The following is a 15,842-nucleotide window of genomic DNA, read 5'->3' as shown; positions in this document are numbered from 1 at the left end:
ATGGAGAAGATTAACACGGATTACAAACGACGCATTTTTAAAGACGGAAAGGAGGCTTATCTTTTCCAGATGTGCAAACCGTGACGAAACTGTTTAAGTGTCCGGTTAGCACAGAATAAGAATAAATAACATGGCTTTCACAGCTCTGGAAAAGTCGGGGAATTTGGGGGAATTTTGTTGTTGTTGTTGTTATTGTTTTTTCGTCATTATCGTCGTTTTGTGGCGGTTTTCTTTTTTTTTTTTTTTTGGGCGGGGGTGGGGGGTCAGCAGGTTGTCAGGCACAAATTGACGAATTCGGTACGTAATTTTCCAGTGAATGAAGATCATTGCGGGCTCATATCATGGGTGTTGTTCGTAACAATTATATTCAACTCAAAAATAAGTCGCTTTCCAAGGCAGTGATTGTTCTGGATTAGTTCGATCCCGGTCCATTTGGCAGCCCTGGTGTGGGTCGTCACGCAACCCATCCGAGCGATCAAGAGAATAAGCGTAGCGTGGCGTGAACACAGAGACTTATGCAAAGGGAACCTTTCCAGGGTAAGTCCTTCGTGCGAAGCGATTCGAGGTTTAGTCGAGTTGTGGCCTTCTCTCCATCACGCAACGCTTCGCTTCGTGATGGAGAGAGGACTAGCTCATGACTACAAGAAGTAAGGTTAACATCAACATGGGACCCGTCAACGCAAGATAAAAATGTGACGGAAATTCACTCCAACATGTTAGGGAAGTCGTTTATTTCATCGACACCCTTTTCAATATGTCAAGACTATTTTATTCATGGCCTCGTTATTTTCTCAGATCGTGTAGCAGGTGGAAAGCATTTCTTTAACTTGTGCCTTTAACGATCATCTGAGTAACTGTGGCTGTGAAGAGTCTGACACAGTAAGGTTGATCAGTCAGAGTGCTTCAAAGCGCATGTCGGATGCTGTTAGATAAATAATCTCAAAATGATTTCAATGGGGTTCTTCAAAGAGGATACAAAATCGAATGAAGAAACAAGAAAAGGAAAGAAAAACAAACAAACAAAAAGAGAAAAGAAGTATCTTTCAGGACCACAAGAATTCAATATATGTTTCTTTCAAAAGTGAAGTACTTGGTATTTCCCTCGCGTTACGTCACGCCATTAGAAAAACATAACCTCATTTTATTTTGTTTTTGTTTTTCCTCCACGGTTGGCGATTTTCAGAGTTCGTGTTATAAGCTCTCTAACAACATTCCCAATCCGTGAAGAATCGGAGAAGATTCCAGATCCGTAGAAATATGATTCATACATAGGTCATTAGTATAATTAGAAACACTCGTGTCCATTTCCCTCGCATCATAACTCACTTCCGACTGCGCATGGTTTAAGTCGTTCACAGCTGACGTGAGAGCCATCTCATTTCCAGATGCTGCGTCCACCGTTGGCCAGAACCGCGCAGGGTCTGGGATCGCGATAGGTGTTGCAGTCGATGAACTGTCAGTCCCATTTACAAAAGCTTCTGCTAAATCAAATTGAGTAAATTTCTTATCATTACTTTTCCCGATAACGGGTGCCTCGTTTTCACTGACTCTTCCGCCATCCTGATTGTCCAAATGTGTCTCTAGTAAACTTCCGCTAGAAGCTTTCTCACCGTTCTGATAAGGTTTAGCCGGAAGACTGGGCTCCATAGCGTGATTATTACTCAAGTTTTCGATTTTATCACGTGATTCTTGACTAGATACCAGATCCTCTTTCTTGACATTCGCGCACAACGGAATGGGACTGAGCACTAGATTCTCTTTCTCTACATTCTCAAAAGGCCGAGGTGGACTGGGATCCATCTCTGGTTTCTCGGCGTTTTCGCTCGATTGCGAAGAAGACAAATTCTTTTTCTTCCCTCCTTTATTTTTAAATTTACGTGGTCTGTTGTCCAGGCCAAGGCATTTCTTCAGAAGGTTTTTGTTTCCTTTCCGTTTCTTGATTCGCTTTCGTTTTACCTCCAGAATCTTGGGTTTCTCCACTGACGGTACCGTATCGTTTTTCTCGAGAAAAACGTATTGCAGATCTACGAATGGCTGTCAAACAAAAGAAAATTCAGGTTATGAAAATTGCCTGCCTTTGTTGTTTCTGCTCACGAAGTAAGGGCCCAGTTATTACAAAATTATGACGTGCTGTTAAGAAGCCCCTTTTAATAGGAACATTTCCTAACAAAAGGAGCCAATTATTAACATCTTACTTCGTCTGCGAATTTTGCTTTTGATTATGCAGTAACGAAAACCAGCCTTCAATTTGAATAAGAGGAAAGGGCTTTTTTTATTACCCTGATCCTGCGGTAGAAAGCCAAATACTAAAAGCTCTTGTAAGCGACCAGCTTCCTTTGGTTCAGCGTGTGGTCGCTTTCGAGAGTTCATTCGCGTAAGCGACCACCTCTAGTTACGACAACGTTTTCGGCAAATTTCCGAGGTGGTCGCTTACAAGAACTTCAGCTGTATCTTGACTTTCAACACCCACTACTAAGTCCTCAGCTCTACCTTGTGTGGCGAACAACGTCTGCACCCGCACAGCTGCTGAGAGTGACTTTTATCGCATCATTCCTAGCCATTGCCCTTCCTGTGCTTACCCCTTTTGTGTTATTTACCTTGGAATAAAGTCCGTAAATCCTGCACACTTCCTTCATAGTCAGGTGACCATCCAAAATTTCATCTGAGCGAATTATTTCAGTCTGTAAAAAAATACAACATAAGTAGATTATTCTTTTGTAACCCTATTGAAATGGCATTTTTCCGAATTTTACCGACACCGAACCAATACAATTTTATGACTTAGAAGCACCCTCCACTAGCTTGATGTGGGATGTCACGTAATACATGTATTTACACAAATACAAAGTGTAACGTGACAAATTAAGAACATCTGCGAGCGAACGAAAAACAACAAGCCCTAATTTATCTATACTATCTTATAACTTCACCAAGATAAGGCCGTTTGAAAATACTTACATTGTGAGTTTCCGGAATGGCAAACTTCATGATTAAGAATTTTTTCAACACCTTCACAGTCACTTCCGACGAACAGCGTAGAAAACGAGTCGGGAAGATCTGGGAACGAATCACGTCAAATTCTAAATCATACCTTGCAAAAAATAGACCTTGCATGTACTTGAATACCCTTGGTGCTATACATGGCCGTGGTATCTTTATTTCTTAACACAAAAAACTCCCACCTTTCGGATAAAGAAAAAAGTATTTCTCACCTCCTTCTCCATACGGTTCCTTGTTTTCCTGCATCAAAGGAAATAAAATGCATTAGCCAGGGAGAATTTTACAACTATCCATTTATGGGCAACCCTCTCCAAGACCGACCCAACTCCTGACTTTCCCAATCACGTGGAGATTTCAGGAATGACCGACTACTAGCAGGTTACTCCTAACCCAACCCTGACACAAAGACATAAACATCATGTATCTAATTTCCGATGGCGGTGGCCTCATGGTTAGTGCGCTCACCTCTGGATCGTGCGGTCAGGATTCAAGCCCTGGCCAGGGACATTGTGTTGTGTTCTTGGGCAAGACACCTCACTCTTCCAGTACCTCCCTCTACCCAGGTGCATAAAATGAGTACTAGTGAATTTAATACTGGGGGTAACCCTGCGATGGACTAGCATCCCATCCAGGGGGAAGTATAGTAAAAATACTCCTAGTCGCTTCATGCTACAGAAACCGGGATATGTTAGCTTCGGCCTGATGGGCCACTTGGCTCGTATGCAGACTTTACCGTGCTACCTTTACCTTCTAACTTCTGATACGAAGCTAAGGCATCTTCCGTTAGGGGCATCTCCTCTAACTACTGTAAGTATATTACTTTTAACTTCTCCCAACGTTCAGTGTGCTTCACTCTTTCAATCCACAATATAGGCAGACATTCGCTGAAACGTAGTCCCAACGCGACTTCCACTTAAGAAATTACAGGGGGGCCCTCGCATTCAATTAGAGGACGAATGGGAAATAATGTTGTCCACGCAATCCTGATTTTGGCGGATCCGGTTTCACCAGTTCATCTGATGCGAGGTCTGGAGTCGAGAAAATACAGGGTCTGAGACAACCGATCGTGGACCGGGAATAGATCTCCGGGCGATTTCCGGAGACTTTTCGGTTCAAGGCCTTGCACCAGCTGACAGTGCATTTAAAATTCAAAATGGCAGCCACGAAGCAAGAAGCCGCCGACGTTTTATTCGTCTTCTAATTTTATGCAAGGGCCACCTGTAAGTTTAAGAGATGTTCGATTACATTTTCTCTAATAAGTGAAGCTCTTTACTGCAGTGTTTCACACCTGAAATATTCGAGAGTGATGCAAACTGGATCGTCAAACGGAAGGTCTTCTTTCTCCTTCTCCTTCTCTTTTGAAGCAGCAGAATCACTCGCTGTCTCTTCAGAGGCTGTACAAACAAGGAAAACAGCATTCATCGATCTGGCTATTATCCTTAGCATTTGCCTAATTAGGCCCAGAGCCCAGAATTTTTGTTAAATAGTTTTTTGTGTGTTTGTTTGTTTGTTTTTAATCTAATTTTATTTTATTTTCATCTTATTTTATTTTTTTAAATAACATAGGTTAAATAAGTTGCTAGGTGACATGACCTAACGTTATGACGACACAGTTATTATCTTCGGCATGCTCGCGAGAGCCCGTGAAAAGCCGAATAACAATCGGGAATTCTTCGGTTCCACCGATGTTTCCTCGAAGATTTAACAGAAAACGAAAATGTTGCTCGGGCTGTCTAACAACAGAGACCAGGAACTGGAAGTATGAACTGAAAGTTTCAAACCTGGCTCATCCTTGCCCTTTTGATTCGCTTCAAATTCCTTGCGTCGATTTACTTCTTCTGTAAACGAACAACATCGTGAATTAAAAGAAGGTTCCTTTATTGAATAAAAACTGTGCAAACGATAGGGTTAGGAGTCAAGCAACAAGCCTGGGGACGAAATTGTTACGTACTGTAAACTGCTAAAAGAGATTATTAAAATCTAGGGGTGAAATGGATAGAAAATCTCAGCAAGTAGCAAATAAGGTAACTACTGGTGAATCTCAATGGCTTCACACGTTGATCGACGAAAGTTAAAGCACTGTTTAACATCACAGACGGAGTCTTTTAACATGCTAGAAATAATCGTAGAAAAACAAACAACTGTAAAAAGCCGTCGACAAATAAGGTTGACTTTTTTTACCGTGAACCACCAAAGGAGGAAACGATATGTTTGAATAACAAAGGCCAAGGAAGCTTTTTGGGTATCAGATAGAATGGAAACGAATCATTTAAAAAAAATAATTTTTGTGCTTACCGTGATAAATACCAGGTACGATCTTGTAGACGATGTCTTGTAAAGTTCTGTCTGGTCTAAAAAATTAACATACCCACGGGATTATCGTAATGTATAGTGAAAGATTGACTTTCAGAAGTTCTCTTTAGTTAGGTTATCTGTAAACTTCCCTGTTAAAACAACTGCTCTCGATCTTTGACGTGATGTAAGTCGCCAATTATCAATTCTCTTCAGAGACATACATTTAGTTCTTTTTGTGAACAGATGGCTCCACTTCAGGCAAGTCAACGTTAGAAGCCTTTAACTCGAAATATCAATTCCCCATACTGAATGCAAAATGTTTCTTTTCATTTCAGTTGTAAGAATTTCTTAGTACATCAAGGCATTATTCTCTAGTTGATTATATTCATTGATCTAATCAACTGTCTTCTTGTAAATGTATGAAAACTGTCAGGAGAAATTAATCTTTGATTAAACTGTGGAAACGGAAGAAATTCGCGCGAAAGCCGTGAAGTAGAAAACTTTTAAAAGATAAGTTTGATAAGCATAAATTGCAAAGCAGTTGACATTAGAATCCCCTCACCTAATATGCAGTAGAGGTTTAGTCTTGTGTACTTCAACGTCACAAACAGGACAGTGATACGATGTTTGAAGATACTTCACAATACAGCTACGACAAACTGAAGATAAAAAAACATATCATTTCCTAACTTTGAAAAACAAACAAAACAACAACAACAACAACAAAACAGCCCGCTGGTTATATATCTTCAACCGCTTAAGGCATGTATAATATAGTTTCTCGTAAACAAAGCAGTAGAAAGCTAAATAAACCAGTAGGTATTGAAACGCTTACACGAATGTAGACACTCGACTATTGTGGTAGCGTCCACCAAGTATCCGCCACATAGAACACACATGATGTGAGCATTGAGGTCTTGAAGATGCATCGTTCGTAGAGACATCTTGTTTTCTTGACGCAAGCTGGAGAAAGGGAAAGCGAAAAAATAACGCTTTGGAAACTGAAAACTCGCTTCTAAGACGGCGACTTAGAAGTAATAAACTCTAACGAAATGTACGTGCAGATACATATGAAGCCAAGACTGAGAACTTAACTGGTCGCCTTAAAAGTACCTCGACTTAAGGCGCTGTTACAGTAGGCAAGTTTTCTTGCAACTTTTCTTGAAGTGCGACACAAGTCTAGTTCATGGTAGCGACATAAACCTAATAACGGCACAAGGACGTTGTGTCCTTATGTTTGCTGTGTGAACAACCTGACATAACGACATAATAGCAACATAACAGCATGAACATAACGACATAACGAAAAACCGAACTTTTCTTTATGGACTGGTTAACATTACCGACAAAAGCCATTCTGTCGTCATGCCATGTCGTTTATGTCGTTATGTCGTTATGTCGCTAGTATGAACCAGACCCTACACACCCCTAAATACACATGTCTCGCAACATTTTTGTTACAGGAAACGTTGCACGAAGTACAATCAAGTTATACTTCTTGCTTCGCGTGATGCGAAGAAAATGTTGCGAGACGTGTTCATTTCCGGGGGGGGAGGTGCGGGGGGGTCTTACACTACACTAGGCAACGTCTCGTGTAAATTGTTACAGAACGGCGCAATAAATTAGCGACACAGGTGGAAGCAAAATCACCTGGTGTAACTGCACATTAACGCTACCAGTGGTTTGTATTTATCAGTTTTAATACTGTTTTACCGACTCATTTTTAACGACTTTCGGCGTCGTGGATTACCTAAAAACAAGACCACCATTTATCTTGCAACATTTTCCCGCTGATACGTATTTCGGAGTCGCATAAGCTAAGTTGTTGGTCAGTTATAAAAAAAAGTGCCATTTCTGTCGACAACCTTTTTAATTTGAGTTCATTCAAAAAATAAAGTCTCCATCTATCCCTAGTCCACTAAGACAAAGTTCGTTTATAAATTGGACTAAAATAGGTCTGACAAACCAACAAAAGGCAAAAATGAAATCATTTTACTAGACCTTGAACTGAAAATCGCATGGTTTCAACATTGTATAGCGGGTTTCTTGTTGAACATTATCACGCTTTTCGGCTAACCGGCATTTCAAAATCTGTGGCCAATCTATAAGCGATATAGATTCTGTCTCTTTGTAAAGCTGGTTTGTTCATAGAACCGTGATCTCCATTAAAACGCTGGTCAATTTAGTGAAACTTTTAGAAAAAGTAATGTGGATTGTCTTTTAACAAGCAGGTTTGTACATGCAACCGATATCTCTGTTAAGGCGGCGATGGAGAAACGGTAACGTTTATTGTATTTATTTCATCTCGCGCTTCGAGCTTTTTTGCTGGCGACTACCTCTGTTCTTGGACTCGAGGTTAAAACTCAAATGAAAGCTCTTTCGGGAGAACAGAACATTTTTCTCTCGTAAGCTAACTAAATAAGCGAGAATCGAGAGATTCGGAATATTTATCAGGAAACTAAAATGAACATCTCAGCATATTGCAAAAAGCACCTCCAAATAAGTCAGAAAAATCGCGGACCGCGCTGGGCTCCGCACAGCTCTTATGAACTGAGAGGTATCATAAATAGGGAAACAAAAGACCCTCGAACTTGAGTGGGAAAAAAGTTAACTTTTGCCCACGAAAGTAAATATGGAACTCTTCATAGTGACAAGCAACAATAATTAATGTTTTCTTTACACCATCACAGCATTTATATCCAGAAATGAGATGAAACGGTGTGAGCATTGCCAAAAATTATCAAAAGGCTCGGAGAGCATATATTGATAAACCGAACACACACAAAAATTATTTAATAATTCTGTTAAATATATCCAGGTATCATACTGTATATTTTCCGAGCCATTAAAGTTGCATTGTGAAGTAGTCTTTTCTTTCAGACCTCCATTTCTGAAATTTTCAGACAGGTTACAATGCTGAAGACTGAAATTCTATATAACTACATTATGTTGTCACAAGACGGTCATGCCACGTTGATTTTCCCCTTAGAATAACTACTTATTATTATTACGAAATGCAGGAACATTAAGTTCGTTTTCAAAATAAATTGCATACTATTTACGCAATACCGTGTATACGTTAGGACTGAATTGCGTATTTTGGAAACTAAACTGGCGAATGTAATGAGTATACGGGAACAAACGATGGGGTTGCCTCTGATTCAAATAAATACAATCGTTGTACGATCATGACTTATATTGAGTTATCAATAACTTTCTGCATGTATTTAACTCATGCACAAGTTCCGGTGCGTAAAAAGATCTCTCGGAACCAAAAAGACTTGTTAAAAGACGTTTGTGATACCGATCGAGATTAAGAAAAATCACGATCGCATCCATACCAAATCCAGTCATCCACAGACCGCATTTCTGTAGCGATGCTCGCGTGCAGACGGACATGATGCCGAGTGGAGATCATGGAACAACTTGCACTCGATTGAAGTGATTAAAATAGCGTTTCGTCCATCTCTCCTACCGAGAGGTGCAAAGCCCAATAAGTGGCAAGTTGATAATAAAGCGCATTGTCTAATTACAACTGAGCTTCTTTGAAAGTTATAAGTCACGCAGTACTGCAAGAACTCCGTCCGTCCTCTTTTGTCGAGAACTGAGCGAGCACTAAGCCTTCCTCGCAGACACGACTTGTGTCTGCGAGGAAGGCCTAAATACTGAATAAATCGGCGATTAACAGTTTTTTTAGGCTCGTCGTGTTTGCACTGATTAGCTGTTCAAACGAAAGGTTCACCCGCCTCGTAACAGAATTGTGCGGTTTAGTCAAAATAGATCGGTTGATTCCAGGGCACATGCAACTGATCGTTTGTTCACTGCGGTTGTCTTTCGCGACCTCAAGGAAACCAGTTTCAGGTCCCTTGACTATCTCAATTAAACAGTCCCGGTGTGCCAATTTCATTCACTGACAATTTTAATTTCTCCATAAACAGACAAACTGAGTTGTAACGAAAATGACAGTAAAGAATTAAGAATTTCTACGATTCGGCCGTGTCGTTAATTGCGTGCAAATCACAAACGAAGGTGCTAGTAAATCAGTTGCCGGCATGTTTCCTGATCAGCCATGTTCCTGTTCAATATATCTCACGTACATGCGTCAATGCGACCTTTTTAACTAACTGGCCTTTTATTAAGCCAATCTCCTAAATTATCGAGGCCAGATCAACTCTAAGGAAATTTCTAGACCGAAATCGCGATCACAAGATCATTTCTGACTTCGCTACAGCCATGCCAAATGACTCAGTAGTTATTACTGAGCAGTAGTTCATAAAGACAGCTTGATATGATGAAAATGGCTGCAGTTTCCGTATCCTCTAGAGTCGAGCAACGAAAAACTAAACACAAGTTTTAGTAATATAAAATTAGCGACCTTTATTGTTAGCTTAGAATAGTTCGGTAGATACCCAGCTCTTGCAATAAGGCGTTTACAAGTCGAGTGAATAAGGAAACTTCACAGACCTGGGAGTCTTTTTCCGCATCAAATCAAGAGGAATAAGCTTTTCACGGAAACAAGGACCTCGTGCAGTGTCGCAACGTTCATTCCACTCCAGTCTTGTACATATCAAACCCATTTAAATGTTTGTGTTGCATTTGTTTGGCTTCCATTACCTGTATTCATCTCTTCAATACAATGAGTGTATGCTCCAAACCCACCTTCTCACGGCAACAGCAAGTTTACACCAGCCGCAATAAGTGCAAAATACAGTGAAAGATATCTAGTATACTACAATATTTAATGCTCCCCCAGTTAATAAGCCAATGGTATAATATGGTCGTGGAACAATTTAGATATCTACTCTGTATTAGAGAGGGTTTCGGTACTTTCTTGGTCAGCAGTCCGCTGAATTTTCGACGGACAGCCATGATTCACTTAGTTCATGTGGGTGTTTTACTTCGAAGAAGTAACCTTCTGTAAAAACAGATGAAGAACTGAAATGGTTTTTGTCAAAATGAAACAAAATTAAACCTGATAGCACAAATATTAGTGCATTACAGAGAAAAGATGACATTTTAGGCTAGTCAGCTGAAACCATGTAACAACCAGTGATGAGTGAATTGCATTCAGTCGCGAATCAACCATGAACCGATGCAACTTTTAACGCAACTTTGAGCGCTTGAAAGCAATTATCTTGCAACGTTTTCACACAAACAGCAAGATAATGTATTTTTCTAATGTTTGTGTCAGTCTTAGAAGTAAACATAGACATTAAGAGGGTAATTTTACCTTTTTCTTTCGTGGTCAGTTCGCCGATTGTTGTTTTCGATCTTGTGAAGGACGCAGAGCGTAGCTTTGTATTGATTACACCGCGCACGTGATCTGTTGTGTCAGTCAACTCGAGGACAAAGGAAGCCGCTTCGGGTGTATAATAAATGATTAGATTCAGTTGAATCGTTTCTGATCAAAGAGCAGAGGACCCAGAAATTAATCCAGCGAAAAAGTGCGTATAAATATGTGTGTAGAGGAAAGAAGAGTCGAGGAGATTTAAGTAAAGTTTGCCTTACAAACGAGAGAATTTGTAAAACAAAAATTTCGTTCTTTAATCCTCTCACACTGTCATCCGAACGATACAAAGATAACCGGATTGATTGCTTATCTCTACTAAAGCAAGCTAGCGGATACGTTAGTTGGGTCTCGAAATTATAATTACCACATATTTTTCGGTTGAGAAACTCGTCTGAGCAACACCTAGCTGAAGAATTAAGTCCAGCAGGGCTAAAAGGATTTAAGAACGTGTCGTGGGGAATACATAGCCTGGTATATTTAGAGAAGTTTATCAGTTACCTGTGACAAGACCTGATAAGGACCAGGAAAAAATTAAACGTTCATTCGTACAGAATGTGCCATCGCTTAATTCACGCACGTTATCTGGTATTTTTCGACGGTTCGAAACGACAACAGACAACCCGACGCAAATTGTTTCGCAGACAAAGCTTGTAGCCTAAGGCAAACTGTACCTGTTAGTACCCGATTTGAAATACACGTACTTATGAATATAAATAAAATCTGTATTTATTCTACCCATTATTAAATAAATGCATAAATGGCTCCAAGTTTCGAGACATTAATTCAAAGGTACTCAGTTGTAATAAAAACTCGACGATCGTTCAGATATAGGCCTCTGTCAATAAATTCAGTGAGACTTGGTTTTGAATCTATTACGCCGTACAGTTTATATATCATTCGATTGTGAAGTCTGTAGACCTCTGACTTTTCCATCAACTGCTGCACACACCAGCAGCCAAACAGCGGAGGCCTATATAAGTTCTCGAACTTCCGAAGGAAGCGGGAATTGGTTCGAGAAATTGGGAGTCAATTTTTATGTTAGGGGCAAACATTGCAGTGAAACAAATCCCGGGAAACGAACTAAGTACCTTAAGCTGGATCAGTTACCGGGGGGTTGAGAAAAGCGAGGGTTCGGGAAATTGGTATTCCATTGCATTGATATCATTTGTACAGCGGTTTTCTATTCCCTAAAGTGTCCCGGCAATAACATATAAATACTTTAGCTAGTTCGTCCAGGGTGACTAGTGTCGAGGATAGCTGACTGACCCTGAAGATGACTTTCGCCTGGGTTGTCTGCAAACTTCACTCACCAAATGCAGAAGATCGCAGACGAAGAACGCTTAGTGGTGCTCCTGAGGTAAAAATATTTAGTTTGTTCCCACGAAAACTATTTAGTTAACACGGTTTCAATTGTGGGTGTTGATTACACTTCCAATGAATTAAACCATACTATCTCCTGTAAGTGATTTTTGTTTAAGAAAAGACAACCGTGTTAACTAAACAAACATCTTTTGATAAATGCGACTAATAATAAGTTGTTACGAAATTGATGACGAGGAGTAATTAATTGGCTTTACGCAGGTCACGCGACTGTGAGCAATACCTTGAAAATAAAAATCACTAGCTCTAAAGAGTCGTACAGTTATATAGGATCTACGATCCAAATAAAAAACACGTCAGCTTATGTGATCGATTACAAGTAGACAACATACCTCGGAGTGAACCTTCTGGCTAGACTTGCCACAAATCGACCTTTTCTTAAATCCTTCGCTTATTTCAGTATCTCCCTCGAGCGAAGCGAGAGGGTAATTGTCGAAGTCGCGAGCGCGAGCGACAGGGCCAGGAGAGAATTGTTGGAAAGGACTCTTAGAAAGTCTACTTCTGGAAGACAGACATCAAAATCCAGGGTCAATTTGTGTAAGAATGGGAGTTCTACAGACTAATCATGCTCTGAAAGTACCGGATCTTTGTTCACATATTTTATGACCTAGTAGCATATACGTAGCATTCGATCTCTCTCGAAACCTGAGTCGAGGAGCCTAATGAAATGAGAACATTTTAAAGTGCTAAATCAGTTAATTCTGTACTTGTATACTTATCTCACTAACAACTGCATGAAGTAAAAGAGTGAATTGTTTACAACTAAAGCTGTATGCATCAATTAAGTTGGAATGTACAGCCAACTTAGACCTATGCGTAGGGTTTTACACATAGTGTGGGCATTATTTTGAGCATAAAAGAGAGGCAAAAGAATCGAGAATGATGTCGGAATAACAGTGACAAAAACTGGCTGATTCCGGGCCTTGAGCAGACCGAGAGTAATGTCGTACTACCCGGTGATCTCAAGAGAAAGAGAGCTTCCAAACTGGGCTTCAGCATACAAGAAGGTTTTGCTAAGGGATTCAACCCTCTTCTGCTGCACCTGAGCGAGTTGTTTTATTACTACCTGTAGTAAACACAGTTCGTGATTAGTCAAGCCAGTGCAATGGAGAATAACAATGAGGCGTCGCTCACGTTTTAATATAAAAAGCGTTAAGGGAAATATTACACTGTCTTCTTTCTGTAAGCATAATAGAGCGTACTAGTTACGCTTTCGGTCTCCAGCATAATGGTCAGATGCTTTGAGCATCGAGCATTAGCATGGTAGTGAAAAATATGAGCATAATGTGTAAAGCCCTACCTATGCGGCCATTAGTCAAGTCAACAGTTCGTAATTTAACATAGGTACACTATACATTTTAGCCAAGATTGAGCCTGGGCTAGACTTTTTGATCTTGGGATCTTTCAGAGAAGAACTTGAAATTAACATGGGGCAAATGATTTATTTGGGAAACGTATCGTGGAACTGACAACGAAACTAGTGTATAAAACATGCACTCTTTCTTAAAAACAAAATGAGTTTAAAAACCAATGAAAACGTACTTTAAGTCAGCAGAAAAATACAGATATTCATCATGGGTTTGAAAAGTATACATTCGTTCAAAAGAGTTCAAATTAATCAAGACTAAAGGTTAGTTTTGACCAGTGCAGGTTAGTATTTTGCAAAGGGAATTAAAATGTCGACGACTTAGACAAGCGGATGCCGGTTACTGCCCGGACTCAACTCCACGACTGAGATCGGATAAAGAAATATATATTCATGCATTTTTCGTGTCAGAGTGTGAAGGTAACGCCAGCTGTGACGAGACAGTCATATAGAACTGCACCTCTACCAATGCTTCTGACAAAGATTCGGCGCGGACCTGTTTTCGTCGCGAGTACGTTTAATCAAGAAACGTAAAACAAACTGTATGTGCTGTTTACATTAAGGCAGAATAACTTGTTCTGAAAATCCTTCAGCGTGCACGCACTCAGTGGTGTAGTAATCTCTGAAAAATGCATACAGCTAATTTTACATGCAATAAAAACTTCTTACATGTAATGACAACATATTTGTTCTACATGTATTTTAAATCACGGGTAAATTGATACTCGCTGGGAAATCCACTGTAGGGTTGGTGTTGACAGTAGAAGACAATATTAACACAAATCCTGACGATACATGTCATAAATTAAGACGTCATTGTATGTGTGTAGCAATGAACGACTTCGCTTATAACATCACGCAGCGACTGTGGAGGAATTTGTCCTTGATTTAAAATCGGATCAAAATACTAAAGTATAAATCCTATCCTATCCTATTGGTTTTAGCCCGTTAAATGACACATGGCTGATAATTCAGCGCGGTATGTTTTTACACTGTTGCATTGATCTCTTTTGTAAGTTTAGTCACGCAGTAATGCAAGTGATTGGTCGCCTATTCGCGACAGCCTTTGTCCCAATAATAAACAGAGCGCGCTGACTAGTCACTTCTAACACAATCTCTCTCCTTTCTTGTACGAATATTGCTTTTCCTGTCGAGGCTGGATATTCTTATTTTTCTGCCGATTTTATTCTGGGGAATATTGTTAGACTATAGACGTTACAGCGCATGACGTTTCTGTTTTCGAATGTATTTGGTAGCTGGAATTATTTTGGAGCGAGTCTGCAGGCATCAACGCTTGATACTGATATAACGCATATACCTTCTTGCAGAAATGTTGTTAGCACCGCACATACAGCTAATGCTGGTTTTGTTGGTTTTTCGCTAGCTTTGCCGTTTAGAGAAAAGAGGAATTTTATACGGTTTAGTTAAAAACATATAACTGCATTGTATTCACAAATTTTCAACGTTAACACACAAAATTATATCAGTTCTTTTCAAACTCTCAGCCTCGGGTTTATCATTCCTAAAATGTTCTTGAAATTTCGCAAATTTCAGCCTCGATTCTTATAAAACATATTCTCATAATAAAGAAAGAGTGTATTTTCACTGCTCTTCATTACACTTTTTTTCATTTCATTATTATTATTATTATTACAGACATATAAAGCGACTGAATACTTTCCGTCTCAGTATTGTGTTGCTATGTCGAGACATATCTCAGTGGATCTCGTATTTATGGGAAACTACACAGAAATTATATTTTGCTAAGATTTCAGTTTAGTGCGATTTCGTTGTCAGTAGTGAAACAGTTTGTCGACTTCACCCACACAGCAATTTCTTCTTGACAAAGCAACTTCAGTTAAGAAACCGAACCAATGATAATGAATTTTGACAGTAAATAAATCAGATTGAATTTAATAGTCCCGGACTCCACTGCAAATTGGGTGTAAATCATGAAAAGAACCCAAAAGATGGTAAAAACTGGCTCGTGAATAGCCGACTTGTTTTCTAAATTCTGTTCAATGAACGTTAACTGAATCTATGAAACTACGCGGCTTTTTATCAAGCTAGTCTCCTAAATCATCGAAGCTACCGTACCTTGAAAGAAATCTTAAGTTTGGAACAAAATCGTGATGGATGATTTCTGGTTTCGCTACCGAGCCGCAAAACAAACCGACTGAATACTGTACTCCGAAATAGTTGTAGGTTTCATTTTTTCCCAGTCGATCTAAGTTAATAAGAAGTATTGGGAATAAAAAAAATTGACCACTTTTAGTGTCCATTTTAAATAACTCGGCTGTTTAAAGCTTTCCGTGTAGGGGCCTCTTGCCTTACGCGCTGTACTAAGCACATACAGCGCCTTCAGCTGAGCGTAAAAGATTTTCAGAGGGAAATCAACAACTTCAGACTCTTCTGAGTTCATTTCATTTCTTGCACATTTCAAACCCATTTAAAAGCTTGCGCTGTTGCCTTTGTTTTGCTTACTCATCTTGTTTCAAACGTCCTTAATTA

At 39.7% G+C, this 15,842-nt stretch overlaps 1 protein-coding gene across 6 annotated transcripts in view; it reads right to left on the bottom strand.

Moving 5' to 3' along the window:
- Positions 1 to 714: 714 nt before the first annotated feature.
- Positions 715 to 15,842, bottom strand: part of LOC110058689 (uncharacterized) — a 28,384-nt gene continuing 13,256 nt past the window's right edge. For 5 of the 6 annotated variants that reach the window (XM_089285114.1, XM_020765343.2, XM_089285113.1 and 2 more), the window contains exons 2-10: positions 6,131 to 6,258; positions 5,858 to 5,954; positions 5,296 to 5,351; positions 4,782 to 4,838; positions 4,289 to 4,394; positions 3,213 to 3,240; positions 2,959 to 3,057; positions 2,598 to 2,681; positions 715 to 2,034 (exon numbers count right to left, since the gene is read on the bottom strand). In XM_089285114.1, coding sequence (XP_089141240.1) covers positions 1,192 to 2,034; positions 2,598 to 2,681; positions 2,959 to 3,057; positions 3,213 to 3,240; positions 4,289 to 4,394; positions 4,782 to 4,838; positions 5,296 to 5,351; positions 5,858 to 5,954; positions 6,131 to 6,239 — 1,479 coding nt within the window. In that variant the 5' untranslated portion in view covers positions 6,240 to 6,258 and the 3' untranslated portion in view covers positions 715 to 1,191. Of the gene's footprint in view, positions 2,035 to 2,597; positions 2,682 to 2,958; positions 3,058 to 3,212; positions 3,241 to 4,288; positions 4,395 to 4,781; positions 4,839 to 5,295; positions 5,352 to 5,857; positions 5,955 to 6,130; positions 6,259 to 10,525; positions 11,252 to 15,842 lie in introns of those variants that run through there. The other variant, XM_020765345.2, reaches the window with a different exon arrangement.

The sequence above is a fragment of the Orbicella faveolata genome, unplaced genomic scaffold, assembly GCF_042242905.1.
Source record: "Orbicella faveolata isolate gen_17 unplaced genomic scaffold, um_ofav_v1 contig_13, whole genome shotgun sequence".
NCBI classification, from domain to species: Eukaryota; Metazoa; Cnidaria; class Anthozoa; order Scleractinia; family Merulinidae; genus Orbicella; species Orbicella faveolata.
The sequence above is the reverse complement of the archived record's forward strand: the minus strand, read 5'-3'. Positions and strand labels throughout refer to the sequence as shown.